This window comes from Oreochromis niloticus, linkage group LG4 (assembly GCF_001858045.2).
Source record: "Oreochromis niloticus isolate F11D_XX linkage group LG4, O_niloticus_UMD_NMBU, whole genome shotgun sequence".
Classification (NCBI taxonomy): Eukaryota; Metazoa; Chordata; class Actinopteri; order Cichliformes; family Cichlidae; genus Oreochromis; species Oreochromis niloticus.
The window spans coordinates 31,800,015-31,819,782 of NC_031969.2; the positions used below are offsets into that span (position 1 = coordinate 31,800,015).

The 19,768-nt window shown below is 42.9% G+C and overlaps 1 protein-coding gene across 15 annotated transcripts in view; it reads left to right on the plus strand.

Annotated features, from left to right (window-relative positions):
• LOC100705667 (RNA binding fox-1 homolog 3) overlaps positions 1 to 19,768 on the plus strand; it is a 422,442-nt gene that overhangs the window by 269,838 nt on the left and 132,836 nt on the right. For 14 of the 15 annotated variants that reach the window (XM_025906459.1, XM_025906465.1, XM_025906460.1 and 11 more), the window contains one exon: positions 16,067 to 16,176. The exons of the other annotated variant lie outside the window; for it this stretch is intronic. In XM_025906459.1, the coding sequence (XP_025762244.1) occupies positions 16,067 to 16,176 (110 nt within the window). The remainder of the gene's footprint in view (positions 1 to 16,066; positions 16,177 to 19,768) is intronic. 15 annotated transcript variants of the gene reach the window in all.

Sequence of the window (19,768 nt, forward strand, 5' to 3'; positions counted from 1 at the left end):
AAATTATTGAAAAAGTGAGAAAAATTGTGTCTTTTCTGATTTATTTTTGATAAAACAATAAAAATGTGTTTATTTTTTCCCTTTTCTCATCTTTTCCCTGCTGTATACTATTCCGCATTAGCGGAGCGTGACACTGAGCCGCTTCACAACATTTTAATTTCGCATATCAAACGAGCAGCAGCAACAAATTTTTAGCTGCCGCCACCTGACAGCAGTCACCTTCGACCGCGGCAGCCAGCTGCTTCTGATATACATGTATGTTTAATTTAACCACGCTGCTAACATCTGTTGTAGTTATCATTTGGAAATGGGTGCCATCAAAGAAGTATGTCCTGTCATAAATCCTTAACTGACCTGTCAGCATGCATTATGAATGATCAGATGAAATAAACTTTGTTCTTTTTGCCTGTTCGTTCCCTTCACTTCTGTTCATTTAGGGCGGGCGTCCTCTCGATGAACTGCAGCCAACATTATTAAAGCTGGTTTAATAGGAAGTTTTACTTCTGTTTTCGCCCACTCTACATATTGCAGGGATGTAGGTGTTTTCATGCACGTGCATGCACTTCCTGGGGAACACACTTGTGGCCTCACCTTCGTAACTTGGCTGAGCTCAAGTTTCTTGTTCCACAGCACTTTGTATTAGCTCGGAGAGCACAACATTAAGAAATAATGAAGTTAAGAACAACAATGAGACCCAAGTTTTAATAAATCGGAAGCCTCCTGTGAGATCCAGGAGCTACTGATGTTCACATCACGTTGTGTGTATCGTGGCAGCTGGCTCAGGGTGAGACACTTTAATGAGAGATTAGACGGCGTGTTTGGCTAAACTGGACGGCGCTGGCATCTCATCCAAATTCCTGTCGTCCCGGCGGCGGTCCGAAGGGGCTCGTTTGGCGGACGTTCCGTTTCCTCCCGCACGCGGGTGGGTATATGCGACTGTGCGGCGTCTACATGCATGTCTCTCTGTGCACTTTGTTCCTCTGTAGCTTTTTCCAGGGAACTTTGTGTGACATTAGTATTCCAGCGGCATCGCAGGGGTCATGCGATCTCCTCCCAGCAGTGCTTCCACGCTCCCCCCTTTTCCCTTTCTCTCCCCCTCCCTCCCCCCTTTCTCCATTTTGTGGGCTGCAGCACTGCTTTAACTAGAAGCACGGGGAACAAATAAAAATAGATGGGCAAAGTTGTGAGATGTGAGCCCTGAGGGACGGACTGTACGGATATACATTTTCTGTGCGCATTTGGAGCGGCCCTTCTCGTCAAAGAATATTACCCCCCCCTCCCCCACCAACCCCACCTCCTTCAACCGCCCCCCACATCCCCACCCCAACTCACTCCTCCCATCTTTGGATCACGGCAGTAATTCAATTGGGGATAGACGAGCAGGATTTCCTTGATGCTTTTTTCCCCCCTTTCCCTATAAACGGGTTGTCTGCCTGTCAGCATTGATAATGCTAGCTGATGCACACTGCGGCTAACTCTTCCCAACCTGCCCTGCCATTCCCCATACTGCTTTGGTATTGAGGAGCTTCTCCATGATTTACTTTATGCTTGTCTGCCCATCTGGCTTTTTTTTTTTTCATTTGCTGTCCCTCCCGAGGACGAGCCCGCCTGTCTCTCATTCTCTCTCGTTGATCTGTTTTTCTGTTTGACAATCTAAGCATTGTCCATCTGATACGTCTCCGGCTATCTTTCCATCTGTGGAGATGGGAATGAAATGTGATCTGACAGGAGGCTGGATTTACTGTATGCTACCTTACAGTCACCCCTGATCTCAGCTCTCTGTTTGAGTATCTAAGCTGATCCGTTTTTACAGCACATCTGATCAGTGATGCCGGTCAGAAATAAGCCGATCCGCAGCAGCAGGTAGCCTGTAGCTGTTCACATCATCAGTCAGCTAACAAGGCCCCATATAAGTAACTAATGTACAAGCTGACAGGTGTGATCGACCAAAAACCTCAAAACAGAGTGTGGTCGCTTTCCTCTGAGAGCTTCATCTTTGAGATTTTATTCTGACAGTTTCTTGACAGTGTTGACTTCAGGAATCTATCTGCTGCTCAGACATGCTGTTATCATTTTGCAAAATGTTCAGCATCATGTTAATGTGTGTCAGGAGAAAGTGACAAGGTGTAGCAAAGATCATAGCTGCTCTCAAATAAGCTCCCCTTTGATTTTTCTCACACACCCGTTCTCGGACCTCACCCATCTTCAAAAATCGCATATGTTTGTACACCACGTGTGGCGTTACAAATCTGCCCAATGTTGTCTGTTTACACCCTTTCCTCGGCACTCGTGCTTTGGCTGTAGGGATGTCGCCGCTCTGAAACCGGGACTGTGTCATCGCTGTATTGCAGCTCCATCATTTCATTCAGCGATAACCACGTGCAGCTGCTAATGTCACATCCTTGTTCGGCTTCGTACTCAAACCTCGACATCTGCAGACTGAGAGTGTATTTTTTCAAAGATTACTTAAAAACTGTCCTTACCGTCTTACAGTGGATGTCTGCAGGATCACGGAGACAGACTCACAAGGAGACAACACGAGCTTGCGACTCGTGATAACAAAGAGCAAATCAAGCAGAATTGACAAACGCTACAGGCAGTCCAGGCTGACCGCGTCTCGCCAACCAGCTTCTCGTTGTATTGCTCACGTCGGAGAAAGCTTTCACACTGCCGTCTCCACAGTTGCTCACATCTGTATTGTGAGGCGGTGCATTGCTGTGTGTGTGGGGGATTTATTTTCAGTGTTTGCATGTTTGATATTTGACAGAAGAAAACCTGTGAAGTTTATTCTACATGATCCAAAACTCTGGCGGTCTAACCCTGACATTAAGGATTTATAATTCTTTTTAAAGACGACAACAAAAGAAAAAAAAATGCTGGAAAGAAAAACCAAAGTACATTTGTACCGATGATAACGCGACGCTCCCGCAATGCGTCTCTTTACTTAATATGACATTATTCTTCTAATAATGCATTAACGGGTCTTTAATGCACTAAAGGTTAGGCACATTTAGATGCTTTTTCCATTGACAATGTTGAAATAAATGCCCTAAATCAAGCCTAATGTGCCAGTCAGCGAGTAGCCTTTCATGAGGCGGCGGTTGACTAATAATATCAAAGAAAATCTAAATCTAGCCGTAATTGTCAAAGATGTTGATGTTCTGTGTGAGTCACACAGCGGAGCAATGAAGAACTAGATGGAGTGAGCGAGAGTAATAGGCTGCATCAGAGTGGTGAGGAAGCTAATGCCTCTTGAGACTGTTTGTAAGTGAGCGAGGCCTTTGGATGGCGAGCTGACTTCAGTATGTGCATTACTCAGCCACATAAATCTGGGAGCCCCCGCCTCGGCTGCCTGCTTTGGTTTGGCTTTAATTACCTGAGCTATCCTGCACTCACCACCAGCACTTCCCTAATGGGGCTGCCTCACTCGGGCATCACTCACGCTCAGTCCGGCCAGCTGGCAGGATGGCCTGGGGGGGGAGCCTGGCCCTCTTATTATAACTCCAAGTCTGTGCCCTAACGCACCTGTAGTCTCAGTGTGTGCGCTCGCTCGCATGTGTGGCTGTGCAACTTCCTCAGCTGTCACATAAACAAACTTTTGCAGGAGGCAAACAGAACATTAAGATTTCTCATGAAAGCGTTCCTAAAATATTAACCGCTATTTGCAATCATGCTGACCGAGATTGTCCAGTAATTTGGCCTTCCGTTACGGTATTAAGTGCCGGGTTGCTCGTGTGTCCTTGGGGCATTAGCTGTCAGTCAGTGACATGTCACAGCAGCTTCGCCACTTGTCAAGAATGTGTGCTTTCATTCTTCTTGTGTACAGCTGCCTAACAATGTGCCAAGAGCTTTCAGCGCTGACTTAAAATGCATCGGGCCTTTTTTGTTCCCCAGCGTGAAAAGACACGGAAGGCTCGGTATGAGCTCCTCGTGTCCCGGCCGCCGTCGAATGACTCACGGTGACCTTGGAGATTATTGCTATACTAGACAGAAAAAATGCTATATGTTTGTCAAGAGCTGTCTGTCATCAATGAGCTTTTGTGTTGGCTATCGATCGGCTCCTGGCCAGGACACCGGGGTTGATGGATGCACAACAAACAGACTCTGCATTGCCAGCAAGCCGCCCAGCGAGCACGATGGGATGTCAAGTCTGGGAGGCTGCCGCTCGCCCCTCGTGTCTGCGCTCCCTCACTCGCATGTGAATGTACCCAAGTGTTGGCCCCGCCCTCAGCCCGATAAAGAAATGAGCTGCGTCCCTAAATGGCGATTCATTAGTAAACAAGAAGTGGATTACTGTAGTTTAGCCCTGTGTCGATGACGGGCCCTGATTGCTTTGTAAAATGTAGCGAGCTGTGAGCGTGAGCTGTGCGGCTGTATCTGCAGCACGCGCATATAAAGATAACTACACAATTCCCCTATCAGTTGACCTGGTTTCCCTTCAGTTAGCAAGCTCCAGCCTCCGGGGTGCAATTGAGAGCGCCTTGGTCCGATACTGGATACAACACAAATGCCAAGTGCAATACAACAATCATCATCCCTTGTGAATTTGGAGATTTTTCAGGAAGTGAGCTACCACTGCTACATTATTCAGCCTCTGTCTCTCACACAAGAGAGAATGGCATTAAAGTTAATTTCAGCGTGGCTCCAGCTGGTGCTGTTGCATCCACAAAGAAGCCGCATTGTTATGTATCTTTATTGCAAGAGGCGAAAGCAGCAAAAGGCGTCCTGTTGGAAAATCTGCAAATCACCGTTGTGGAGCGTTTGTTTTCTCTCTCTCGACTGGGTTTAACCCTGCCTCCCTGCAAAGCACGGATACGCCGTGAGGTCAGACTTATCGATCCGCTTTGATATTTTATAGACCCCAGTCAGCTTCCACCAGTATAGGCTGCAGTATTTCCCCCAGTGACGCGATCCAGCTGTGGCCACCAGAGATCTTTAATAAACAGACGCTGTCGGCCGCCGTCCAAGGACGCAAAAATTGCAACGCGTGCACGAAACGAGACGTCGCTACCAAAATGCAGCAATTGACCTCCACAGTTAAACATCCTACAAAATAGAAAAGTCACAAAATCTGAGCTGTAAATTGGTTTTAACGCCTGTAACCATCTTTCTTTGTAGTTTTACTGTCACATTATCCTGAACATCTGGGCCAAGAGTGTGTGCTACTAAAGGCGGTGTAATTCAACAGCGCTGGCAAGAAAAAAAAGCAGCCATACTGTGCTTTTCACAGGTGCTGGACCGGATCCAAATTGATAATTTTTCAGACTCAATAACACTTAGAAGGATACAGGAAAACAACAGCACCGGACATGCAGGGGAGGTCTGGCAGATTACAGGAGATTTGTCAGCCCCTGGGAGTTCTCACTCAGCTGATGTTGACAAAGTAGAGCTGATGTGGGTTGGTGAAAGGGGAAAAAAAGCTGCAGAAGAAGAAGAAACCCTTTTGAAACAGAAACCGTTCATGCACACGGGCTTGCGTATGATACATGTTGAAGTTTCTTTGTCTTTTCCGTTTCAACAGCCTCTCCCCACTTCAGCACCGAGGGTAGAGTGTGAGTGAATAATTCATCAAATCCGAAAATCTATGAAATAAAATCATTTGTTGCCCTATAGTGTGCTTGACAGAGAGATTGTTTATAAGGGTGGTAAAGCAGGACTTGAGCATTGGTAACGATCAATAGCCTGATGGAATCCCGAGGCCCTCGCTTGTTGCCAACGCACATCCAGACTGAGACATCAAAACAGCTTTTGGTTTCTCTCCTCTCGCTTGTGTCTCCAGAACATTTCAAGCCAGCTGGGCAGTTCAGATATTTTTCCATTGGTTGTTTGGAGTTGCATTATTTAGCTCTGCATTTAGACCCCCCCTCCCCCATCACACACACACACTCCACATCTCGAGGTTGTCATTAGCTGTATGTTACAATGATGCTGAGAACAATTAAGATAAAAACGCTGTGACAAATCATAATGGTGATAATGATAATGATAAGATGAAATGGAAATGACTCTGGCAAATAGGGTTTCTGTTTTTAGGATGATTCCACAACAGCAACGACACACTTGTCTTACACCAATAACAATGATAATTATTATGATGATAAGTCCAAAATTACCCCTCCCCACATCATCAGCCTTTGCCTTCGTCTTCCCTGCGTTTCATTAGAAAGAGGAGAGGTCATAACACCACTTCCAATTATTTTCCCAACTATCCCGAAACCCCTGCGACTCACCCGGCCCACGCAGCTTGGACCAAAGGATGGTGCCCATTGCCAGTGACCTATTAATCTCTCCACTGTAAGTGAACAGGCCTTTGCACTAATGAGGAATGATTAAAGACAGCAAAGAGCCATTTTTGGAACAGCTTCAAAAAAAAAGGGATGCAAAGAAGAAAAAGAGATCATTTGCCGCGACGAACAAGGAAAGGACCTTTCCAAAACACTGGCATGAAGATGCAAGCACATCTTTTTTATTTTAATCTCTTATGGTAGCATCGGCGAGCGTTCGTCTCTTTTTATAGAATTTTCGCCTGTTTGGAGGATTCGAATAGAAAAAGCTTTCAGCAGAAAGCCTTTAATGCTAAAATATATCAGGCTTAATTTCTAATCTGTATCCACTAGTTTCTGAGTATTTGCCTGTAAACCCAATCTGAATCCTGTAGAGGTAAGGTAGCTGGTGGCCCTCTTGATGTTGAGGTTAAAATGTGGTTTAGGTTTGCGATTCCTTTGTTCTTCTGCAGGCTTAGACTCCTACAAACTTGTCTGTGTTCATAAAAATTACATATTTAGAAGTTTTTTTTTAATGGCTTAGATGTAACTCTGCACCTTTGCATCCTTAAGTATGCATGGATCTATGAATAATTAGTTGCTGCTTTTATCTCCACCTACCCCTCTGCCTCACATCTGCAGCTCCTACATACCTGCTCACTTTGATTCGGCTCAAACGCTGCAAAAGTACTCAGCGGTACGCAATGGCGAGTTGTAATACTGAAGTAATGTTACAATACGCGGACTGACTAACCCCAAAAACAGTTTTGTCAGTGAACAGTGAGTAAGTTACCTTAAGGTGGAATTGAAGGTAACTTAATAAAGGCTTACATTTTTTAATCAGCTGAATATATTATGCTAATGTTAATATTACGTCATGTTCCTGATCTCTAAAAAGGTTGATGATGGTATGTCTGAATCCATGTTTTTGAGTGTTGTTGAGGCCAAATATTGGGTTGCATATAATAGTTCAATTAAAGATTATTTTCATTCTTCCATGTATTTTAATTTTTATCCAGTATTTTTACATTTTTTAATATTTCATATGAAAGAAAAGACAGATTACCTGATTAAAATCGTGTCTCAGATTTAACTCGTCACTCTTTGTGGATGTCCCAGTTCTCAAGCTGGGAGCCACAGCTATAAAATATTACACGCCGTCGCGTTCGGCTTTCCCGTCATTAGATGGCAAACCGTGAAAAAAATCCCAACCAAAGCACATTAGGTCTGCTGAGTTCTCCGCACACTTCCTGCCATGTAATGCACATAATGCAATCAAAGAGCAGCCATGTTTTTTGAGGTCAAAGATGACTGCCGCTGTGTGTTGTCTGCATTACGCTTTGATCTTTATGAGCTCCCTCCCACCTCCTTTTTTTTATTTCATTTCAGCTGAGAAACGTACATTATTTTCACTTTAAATTCAGCAACCGACCCATTAAAAGCAGGTCTGTGTTATGAGAAAGGAAGGACCACCAAGAATCGCCCATGGGCAGTAATGCAGCAGGGTTTTTTTACTGTATGTAAGTGTGTATACATTCTGTAGATAGAAATTGGGCCTAATCAGCCCTGCGGCTCTCCAACAGAGGAAAAAAAAGAAGAAGAGGAATCCACTTAGCAACGTGGCTAATTTGCATAGCTTTGAAGAAAACGGGGTCTGTGTTTAGTCAGCTTAGATGGCAAAGGAACGTCAGAGTCTGACACTCAGCGGGAGACAAAGCAGCTGACTGGTTTCTCTGACGTTCAGGCTGGCTGGATGACTAGCTGGCTGCACTGGTATTGCTTTGATGTACAAGGCACCTCATCAAACTGTGTTTATGAAGGTGCAGATACTTTGGTGGTTGAACCTGCTGAAGCAGTAGCTGTCAGATTTTGTGAATTTAAAAAGTGCTTCCTGAAAATTCAATTTGCTTCTTACTGCATATCTGTCAGGATGGGAAAATATCTGAAATAGCTTTTAGACCATTAAATATAAGGTTGTAAAAACATAATCTAGGTCAACAGGGCACCAATTCAGCTTTTTTTTTAAGCCTTATTATCATTTATGTGTTTCATTTTGGTGTAATTACTTGTATTAGAAAATTACAGATTGGTTTTATTTTCGTTATTTAAAACGTGCTAAAACTAGCCTGTCACAGGGGAAAAAACATCTGTTCCACCTGACAGTCTCTACCCTTTGTTCCCTTTGAAGTTGGTATTTCCTACCGTTTGTGAGCTAATTGAATGCTTCAGCTGATGCATCTATACACAGCATTTATTACCTGTCTGTCCTCGCCTCCAACTGTCACAGCCTGGTTCTGCTCAAGGTTTCTTCCTGTTAAAACAGGGTTCTTCCTTCCCACTGTCGCCAAATGTTTGCTCATGGAGTCTGATTGTTGGTGGGGTTCTCTGTATTATTGTAGTGTCTTTACCTTATAGTATAAAGAGCCCTAAGGTGACTGTTGTGACTTGGCGATGTATAAAATAGCTGAACTTAATTTAATTCAGTCCATCACAGCCATTCACATGATTTCATACCAGTTAGAAAGTTACACTAGCAGTAAACTACAAAAGACTCAAAGGACATCCCTGAAGAAGACTCTAACTCTGACCGGTTATGCACAATAATATTGCAAACTAAAGCTTTGTGTTCTTTCTTGCTTGGAAGTTTGTGGGCAGATTTGGATCACAGTTTAAAAATAATATTAAGGAACTGTTTAAATTAAATAAATGGTAAGACCAGCTCTGGTTTCGCAGTAGATAACAGGGCTGTACCAGGAATACCAAGTGGAAATTCCAGTCACTGAACTGGTCCTCTCGACTGTGTTTGTGGAAGTTGGAACAAAGCTGCAACTTCCAGGGTGAAAAACTGAAGAATAAAGCCAAATAAAAGTCCCAAAGACTGCAGTTCCTGCGGTGGTGCGTTGAAGCTGAAGTCCTTATCAACTCGTATGTTAAAACAACCAACCTAACAGCAATAAAACCATGTTTGCACCCTGGTACAACAAACAGTTTTGCCAGAGTGGCTGTTTGGCCAGCCTGTAGTCCATCTGGCTTAACAGTTAATGTAAACACACCAAATAGTTTTCCCATCAAACCCAAGAAAAAAAGCAAAAAGTGTTTAGTCTTAAAAACTCTCAGTGGATTTTGTTATTAGTTTGGAAGCAGCTCAGTATCAAAGTTTCTTATAAAGAAGTTGTATATCATATGCAACAATGAATATGAAATCAGTCATCAGACTGGTATCCCGTGAACAACACTGACAATGGCCACTTTGATATCTCATAAAAGACCAATATATCAGCCAATCATAACACATCTGACACCCCCTGTCTTTCTCTCTCTCCTGACCTCCTGCCTTCAGTCTCTGCATCTCTTACAGCACAGCAGGCTTTGATTTAAGACCTCTGCAGCAGTTTATGGTGTATATATCCTAAATGGACATTTTAATAGGCTTTTACTTTTTTTCATTGTATTGTGCAATGTAAGCAGTAATCATGAAATTATAATAATCATAATTTGTTGCTGCCGGCTGAAAGCCTTGCACAGTATCTCTGAAATGTCAAGTTTTCACAAAGAAAACAGCTTTGTTCGGAGGCTGACCAGCACGGCACGTGCGAGGATTTGAGAGGATTTTAATAAGTGGTGGTTTTTAGTTAATCTCGGCCCGTATGGAATCGAGCGTACCTTAAAGTAAGAACATCAAATTAAAACAATGTTGTGTAAGGCTGAATGTGATTATTCTGCTAGAGTTTCTAAAGAATGCCACTTGTGTCGAAATGATTTGAAGGAAATTTGTATACAGTGATCCACAAACGCATAATGCAGCCCTAAAGACAGAGAAAGGGGGCGGGCTTTAATATTTTACCAACTGTAAACATCACAAAGCTGTTTAGAGGCCAGGTTAGTCTGTGTGACGCTATCAAACAGTCGGTGTACATTCGGCTCCTCACGTCGTAATGAAGGAGTGGGAAACTGGACGTTGAGGAGTTAATATCGTCCAAAAAACGAGCACATCTGCATTTTTAGCTCGCTCCCATTTTTCTTCTGCCTGTGTATTTTTTATTCATATTCCCCGTCTTTGCTCTGGAAACTGCCATCAGGCTCAGAGGCAATTTACGGTACCTCTGAACACGTCCTTAACGGTACCATCATGCGTTCATCAGTGCCACCGTGAACACAATTTTATTACTCAATTTGATGCCACAAAGGGTTCATTCCCCGCATTTTTTATGCATTGTGGGCTGAGCTGAAGCAGAAAATAATCTGGACAGAGAGGGCTGTGTATTACGGTTCAAACGGGATAAAGCACTGACAAATTCCGGACCGGAGGACTAGTGAGCGGGGAGGACAGGGAGAAAGAGAGATTAAGAGCTACACCATTGTTTACCTCCTCCTCTAAGGTGCAGGATACTCTGTCGTTTATAAATGTTGGTAGCTGTTATTGGTTACCTTGCAGGCTTTAGGGGAAAGAGGAAAGGAAAATGAAAAAAAAAACTTAGGGAAAGACCCAGGAGGGGGTTCGATACAACTTTAATAATGCGTAGCAGGAGCTAAATGAGCCATTCTGCGGTACTTTAAGACGTCTTCCCTCCACCCACCCCACCCACCCTCCGCCTCACCCCCTCACGGTCTCAGGGCCTGAATTATTAAAAGTGTTGTTTTCCCTTATTGCATTGCAGCAATGTGCCTCTTTGCTAGAAATGAGCTGCACATTGTGGAGTTTGAATGCTTAAAGCGACCCACCTCCAACAGCAAAGCCAGGAGAGGAGCGCCCCCCACCCCCGACACACACACACACACACACACACACACACACACACACACACACACACACACACCTGAATATCTGAATGACCACAACGTTATGCTCAGATGGCTCTCTTACGTTTCTCTTATATAATGCACGTTGTGAACTAACTAGTTTGTTTTGCTAAACTGTGCAGGGCTGCAACTAATGATTATCTCCATTATTGCCTAATGGACATTACACTATAAAGTGTTGGAGAATGGTGAAAATGCCCATCACAATTTTCTAAAGCCCAAGGTGATATCATTACAGTTAATTGCCTTTTTCCCAAACAACAGTCCTGAACCTACACATATTCGTTACACTACCATAAAGGATGAAAAAGGAAGAAGCAATCCTCCCAATTAAAAAAGATGGAAATAAGGGATGTCTTTTATAAATGTTTTAGTGCTGTCTAATAATCCCTTTAAATATTTCAGATCCAGCACTTTGCATTTTCATTTTAGTCAGGTTTTGTTTTCAAATAAATGTACCCATAAATGCTTATAGCTTTGTTTTTAGAAGAACTCGGATTAATTATTATGAGTCACAGTTACTGTAGCCACGCTGGCCAAACTTTCCTCTCATCTCTTTAATTCATTCGGCCTGTAATTGAGCGTTTACCTTGAATTTGTTGAGACAAATACGTTTGTGGCTGAACCTTGTTTGTGCAGCAGAATATTCTGGAACAATATTTTTAGAAACAGGCTGCGATGGACTAGAAATGTGTTTTTTTTATTTTCTTTAGGGCTCAAGTGCAGACTTGGTAAGATGGAGAAATTTTCAGAGCTGTCAATACATCATCTCTGATGCACTGATGGTGCATTTTCATGATTGCATATATGGGAGAAATATAATAAATATTTGAACTGAATCCACTTTTATCCAAGTGAACGTTTGTGTTTTCTTCTTTAGAAAAGTTTGAAAATGATCAAGTTTAAGGTTGAATCTTGACATTTAGAATAATTTATAAGCAGATTCAATCCTGAAATACTGATAGCCGCGTAAGCCTTGAAATCTATGTGGAGCAAACTCTCCATATATTGAGCCAGACTCAACAAGGCATCACTTAATAAAACAATACTTTCTCCTTCCCTTTTTCTGCTCTTGCAGGTATTGTACATGCCCGGTGATTTGGGTATTAAATTTGATGCCTGCAGTTAAATCTCTTGCTGTGAAATGCAAGAAATAAAAACTCTGAGTTGTAGATAATGCAAAGTACAGTAAAGCACATTGCATGCTCCTACCCCCTCCCTTGGAGCCACACGCATACACTTGCATACCCCCGCCAACACATACTTTAATCACACAATTAATAATTAATCAGAGGTTGGGCTCAATGCTGTCAAGCCTGCAGATGAGAGAACACCCAACTGCTGAGACAAGCCCTTAAAAAAGGGGATTAACAACCAAAAAAAGGAAGAAATGAACAGCTAGACAACATGTCACTAGTTAGGCTCAGTTTTTCTTAAAGTTGAAGGAAAATACAGATGGTCCACTGGCGCGAATAGGCAGCTTTGAATGCATTTTTTGTAAAGAAATAAATAACAAAAGCTCACTGGCTATAGAGTTCTGCAGAGTTTGTGAGGGGGAAAATTAAGTTGTCGCTTTTATGTGACATTTTCTACATGCAAATATGCAAAATTTGATTATGTGCTCTGTCTCCTGCGTATAAACACCATCAATAAAACTATAACAAACCGGTTCTAGAAGAATAGGTCAGGGATGAGTATGTATTATTTGCGCACCGCATTACAGGCGGTGCACTGATTGATTTCAATGCATTGCATCACTCTGGAATTGATCATACACCCGTGATCATTGTGTTCAATTTATTTATTCCCACTGATGCAAGTATTTTCCAACACTTAGGAGCTTAAAAGTCATCGGCGTCTGTGCCCTCTCTTTTTTTGTCTCTGTCAGTCTCGCAGTGCTCTGTGTTTCCAGTGTTGCAGCAGAGAGCAGAGTGTTTACCCAGCTGTAATTACAACATGCACAATGACCTCATTCTGCTGTGTCAGTAGCGGTAATGTATAGCCCTTGATGTTAAACTGCAAAGAAAAATGGTGTGCACTTATTTTCAATATGCTGACTACATTCCCAGCATTTTTTTTTAGACATGGCCGTGAAGGCAGATCAGAATTTGATATAAGCACTGGTGCTCCTATTTATCTGACAAGGTCTCTCTGCCTTAATATGCATTCAATAATGTGAAATGATATTAGCTGTAGGAGCTCATTGACTGTGCACTCAGGGTCTCTCGGTGTCTCTCCGTCTCTGTCTGTAGCACGCTCTTTATCTGTTTCTCTTCCTCGCGCACACATACAGAGAAGAAATGGGGGGAAAAAAGAGGGGAGGCTTGAACCGCGGATAGCAACAGCAGCAGAGCAATCACACCGAAGCAATGCCCCCCACGCCTGGCCCATTAATAACAGTAATACGCACACCGCGCCCAAGCCAGCACTGCCGAAAGCACCACTGACACTTTAATGGGCATTTTTTACTTTTGTTTTTAAATAATGCATGTGCTGCTTGTCAGCACTGCTTCACTCCACCCCTGGTGTGCCTTTGCAGCGTTCCATTGTGCAGAAATTACAATGGAGACCTGTGTTTTCTGTGCCGCCTGCTCCGTAAGCTGCATTCATCACGTTCATAGGGACATCAGAGTGCGGTACATCACACTCTCGGGGCCGTGTGTGTGGGCACGCATGCCACGCATGTGTGCGTTTTTGTTTGTGGAGGCACCTCATTGGCACCGAGCTAATTAAGAGCGTCTTTGAGAGGGCGAACTGTGACGCTCGGTGGCACCGAACATGACTTATAAAGAAGGATGATGCTCTCCGTGATACAGTAAGCCTGACAGTCCGCTAGTGGTTTGGTGTGTCTGCCAAGCATGCCACTGTTGTTATGCAACTAAGAAAACCTCATATAGACCCCAAAGTATTCGGGGTCCTCTGGGTTCACTTGCAGTTAACTTATTCAACAGTAAGAGATTCATCAATAAGAGAAGGTTTAATTTTCATTCGTCCGGGGAGCGGTGCGGAGCGGCAATCGGTGATACATACCATAGCGTTTATGGCATAAGTTAATTTGCTTTGGCCATCCTTGGATGGGCAATAAAACGAGAACAATAAAATGAACACAAATCAGCAAAACACAACAAACTCAAAATTATACACATACATCATGGCACAAAACACAAAGTTCAATAAGAAAATATATATTTTTAAAAACGGCTGAGACGATACACAACAACACGAGGGGCGAGTCGCAGAGAAATAAGATGATGGTATTCAGCTGCTGCTCGTTCATGACTGCATGAAAAATGGTGTTAAAACAGTTTCACTTTGAGTTTAAAGCTAATCGCACATTAAACGTCTCCATCTCCAAATGTGGGTTGACACTGTTCAGTCCTCTGAGGCCAAGGAATGACATGAATTTAGGCATCCAATAGATTAATTAACATTTAAACCTGCAGTTTATTGCTGTTTATTAGTATTTATGCATTTTGTAATATCACCCAATCATATACTCGGGTGGGAGAGAAACGGCTATAACATGCTAACAAGGATTTAGACAAGAGCATCAGTGGATATCATGAGTACATACTAATGATATACTGGATATACAATATTTATGCCTACCTGTCCTGGGACTACAGTATATCTAGCATGTATCTTTCTGTATTGTTCTTGAAACAAAATAATGGGGAATAAAAGTAAATGGATGCACTGCCGTGCTATTATGCAATAATGGTCATTGAAATCTAGTTTCTGTATTCTCAGCCAGAGCAGCGCTTTGGTGGACTGTGTGTGTTGTGTTTGTGTCCTGTTTGCTTTTTTTTGTGCACCTGCTGTAAACTGAGAATATTGAGGGCTCTGGTTTGTATTGTAATCATACATAAGCCCCCCACTTCTAAATTGGATCCGGAGCTGACCAAAGATTTGCACATGGTAAAACTTAATAGGAACAAGTAGGCACGGGGAGCAACAAATTAATTGTTGTTTAACTTTGAGTCTCGAACGGTGCAGATTTGAATATCTGGTGCTGCAGAAGCTGCTCGTTTATTTTGGATCACGGACAGTAAAGGTGACGGACGTCCTCGGCGAGAGCTGCAGAGGTTGTGTTGGAAGACTTGCGAGACAGGAAGTGACTTCGGGACTAGCACCCTCGAAAATCAATTTTTCAGCAGTCCCCTGATTTTTGAATTAAACACCAAAAACATGCAAATTTTATGTCAGCGTTGCACTTAGCAAGTTACAATATGGCTGTGTCACTTTCTGGGAGTAATTTGTGCCGGTCTGAATACAGATTACCAACCGCATTATTAACCCGTTTGGGTAGCATCTGGGTAAAACGTACATTTCTCATCAAACTGAAAGCTTCGGTGTTTTATTTGTGTGCGTTATTCTCGAGATCCCCAAAAAACAGAACTGTAAATTTATCATAAATTGAAACTTTGCCATAATGATGTGCCTCCCTGAAGTGCATTTATCACAGATCACTTATTGTGACACTTTAATAGTAGTCCCTGAAGTGTTACATCTCACAGGAGAACCGAGTCAAGACTATAATCGCAAAGGTTTAGGAGCAATAACTGTTTTATTTTGGGCTCATACTTTTGGGCTGGTTCCAATAACAGACATGAGGTAGTTAAGTGGTTATAGAGGATATCCTTTAAATGTGATGATGGTCAGTTCACGGTTATTTTCTGGTGTATTAAATGTTCCCCACTGTTTTCCTGTTGATACTAAACCTCATTTGGGTATTTATATTATGCTGATAGATCAACTTGACCCAATTGTGTAACTTTATTGATCGTAGCCAAGCCACCTATCTGTATTCCTTACTGCACGTAAGGTCAATAAACCTCAAAATCAATATTTATAACAATCAATGTTGCATTCTCTATTATGCCTCTTCCTGTGCAATGATTTCCTGCGATTGAATTGCTTTATTTGTATTTTTTGGAGGCGCCCCTCTTCTGCTTCTTGTCCGTTTCGGTGACGCCTGCTCGTGTTTCTGTGTGTCCCTGCAGGAAACACGTTGTGTAAGTCAGGAAGCATTGCTGTCTTCGGGAACGTGGTGTACAGCGGACTGCTGAACGATCACCTCTGGCATTTGGGAGTGCCCCTCTTTACAAGACTGGTAAGAGCAGCAGGCCCCTCTGTGCACACTTACCTTCATTTTTGTCGGAAGAATTTCACGCGCTTGTGTGGAATCTAACAGGTGTGGAATTCCCCGAAGCTTGTAATGTTGTTTTTGATGCCTGCTCTGTTGACATGTGTTAGTTAAGGTTAAGACCTGGATGTGAATCCTCTGCTGTGGATGTAGGAGACGAGGAAAACCCACCACACACACACACACACACACACACATACATTTCATATTAGACTTTTTAAAAAGCATAACAAAGATGTTTTCTCTGGCCTTAAAGTGCAGGTGAGCCCACCTATGGATTCAGTTCTTCCCCAGCTGGCTGGCTGGGTGTGTAGTTAGTAGTGCTGAAAAAAGGCTGGCTAAATAATTCATGAAATTTAGTTTTACGGTAAGAGTTTTATAAAAATTACAAGGTTTTAATTAAGAACCGGAGCGGCTGAAGCTTGCATTAAGAATTCATGATAAATGTCTATCCCTAATTGTCAAAGGGAAAGTGAATGTTTGTTTTACACTTAATCTCGCTGATGGTGGAATGTGAGCTTAGGAGATTCTTGTGAACATAAACACGAAGGATCACAGAGCGATATTCCAAAAGATGAAATCCAACGAAGCCCTTTTCCTTCTTGTTAATTACCCTCTTTCTAAGCAGGTCGCAAGTTTTCATCAATGTTTATTATTGATTAAATCTGTCGTTGTTGCTGTCATTTATGAGTCAGGAATTAGCGTTGATTGGTGCACAAGGGTTGCATATAATTGGGTTACATTAAATAGATAATTCAGCTCATCTCATAAATGTCTAATGTGAAGCCTTGTTTGATTATCAATTAATGTCAAACGGAGATGCAAGAGGCTGTTAGGAATCCTGTTGGGTTTGCTTGTGTTGCATGTGGCAAAGCTACTCTCATTGCAGCTGTAAGAAGAGCCAGGAGTTTCTACAGTGAAATATATATTTAATATTGTATGCGCTGGCAAATTCAAAGTAACGCTGAAGCACGCGTGCACAGCGAACGCTGGTAAACAAGTCTTTAAAAGATGTAACAAAAAGAAGGACATCAAACGCCACAGGTAACAGAGCTTTGGCTTCTAATTAAACTGAAATTGTTTTTTGAGGAAAATGTGCCTGTTGTTCTTAGCTATAAAGAGTAGAAGGAGGGAAATGATTAAAATATTTCATGGCTCAAAAGTCACTTCATGGTGCCTTTTTCAAAGCCGAGAGTTTAATGGAGTAGGATGCTTAATTACTAGCATATTTACATTTTCTCCGTCAAATCCTCCCACGAAGAGAAAGCTGATGGAAAATAACCACTGCGTGACTCTGAGAAGAGTTTAGCCGATGACATCGTGGCATTGTGAATATATGGTAAAACACATAAAAGATGGAGACAGCCACCATTGCATCCAGGTTGGTTTGGTGTGTTTCGAAGCTCGGGGGCAAGTCGCTCACTGACGAGCACCCATGCAGACAGTCTATGAGGATGGACTATCCAAGTATTTCAGTTTTTGTTGGTATTTGCAAGACAGATGTGATGTAAAGGAATGACTGTGTTGCATTATGTAAATGTTAACCCGACATACAGCTGCTTCTAAACCAGCCTCCGTATTAATATCTAAGATGTTTGCTGTGGACTGCCTGAACAAGCTGAAACACATGCTTCAATAAATATCATCCACAATACATTTAGGCATGCAAACTCACGTGAAAACAAACAATTACAGGTGCAAGTATGTAACACGAATGAGGTGATGTGCACAAATGTTTAAAGTAAGCATTTCATAATAATATATTATAATATAATATGTACATATAACAGACATAATGTGGCATGTGTGCAGCTTATTGATGTCACAATGCAAACAGGCCTGGAGGATTAGCACAAACAGACCACACACGGTGTGCTCGCAGTGTGAAGACACCTAATCCCTGCTGTCATTAGGTTAACATCCTCCATGTCCCTCCTTTGCACGCCGAGCAGCGGCCGAGCTCTGAGCCCGCAGGAGCACTCGTTGAAGTAAAAGGTTCGACTCCCGGCTGTGCCACGAAGGTGCGGCCTTGTGTAGCGCTCAGTGTGCCCGCTGCTGACACACTAGGTCTGCCCAGCAGTGGTATCAGCATGACACGCGGCAAGCCTTCACATCCCCAACACACAGCCCCTAATTACTGCACAGCCCTGCCAGTTTGTACCCCTAGGCCAGTACTGACTGCTCAATGCCAAGATGTAAACACTGCATTATTAACACGACATACAGTCTGTGCACACGGCTAGGTTTAATGTACTCTACGTATGTCTACATGGAGGCATTACTTTAGTGCGATTCTTTATGCGAAAGCATACAATGAATTTATTGTCTTCCAGACAGCGAGTTCCAAAATCACCAGATGGGCGATTTGCTGCGTATAGGGTAATGTATGCTTACAAATGATGTTTAATGATATCTTCCAGGGATAGGAAGCAAAACATTACCATTTTCAAGGCTAAATATGCAGGCTGTGTCAGAAAGCAGGAGATACAGAATTAAGTAACACACTGTCTTTTTTCTTGTTATTTTATGCATATTTATTGGCTGCCAGAGCGTCTTGATGGCATTACACAATATCTCATTTTTTCTTTATGGTAAATCACAGTCCAAACATAAGCTTTCCCTACTTATCACCAATTCTAATATATTTTCATATGAAAAATCTCTCATGTGAGTATTATTAGCAGAGTGCTCTGCCCCTGCAAGTGCCGCAACTTCCTGCCAGTGCGAGAATAATAAGGGAATGGAAATGTAATATGAAACTTTTTCGCCACAAAAAATGTAGAATATGCTGAAATCTGGATGCTTAAAAAGACACAGAGATAAAGAGTAGAAAGGGCTTCGTTTAGCCGCTTGTTTCTGTCTGCACGGCCTTTCCCAGCGCCCTTTCCTCACGTGATGTGTGCTGTATAGAAATGTCAATACCTACCTGTGGAGCTGATGGAGACCCATAAATCGATAAAACGAGCATAGCTGCAGATCCTTGGCCACCAAGTTGTAAAACTGGTCACTCCATAAAGTGAAGTGTGTGATTAGAGAAAACCAGCCTGGCAGCATCAGAGTGGAGCCACCGTCTTCCTTCGGGGCTCGCACCAGCTCGGACCACTCGGGCCGGGCCGGGCCGAGCGTTCGGGCGAGCTGGCTGTGACTATAGCCCAGAACCCCGTGGGGAGCTTGCAGGGACGAGAGTGAGAACTCTCATTGTCTCCTCTGGTGTCTTTCTAACGACAAGATCCGAGTGTGGCTCGACAGAAGATGCTCTGTAAGTAGCGGCCCCGCTACGGACGAGAGGTGAGATCGTCATAAAATATTAAGACGGCAGATCTCGAGCCGATGACGGTCGGAGACAGACGGACATTTTAGGCAGAACACTCTGTGTGTGAGGCCTTCACTTCCTCTTCAGTTTGAAAGCTCCATCTTTATAATGGATGGCAGAGTCTCTGGGGAGTGTCTAGACTATGGTGGGAAATCTAAATGGTTGGGAAAGCCACTCCAATGCTCTGTAAGTAGTGTGCAGTATGGGAGAAATGCAACTCAGAGAGGTGACAGGAAGAAGGGAAAA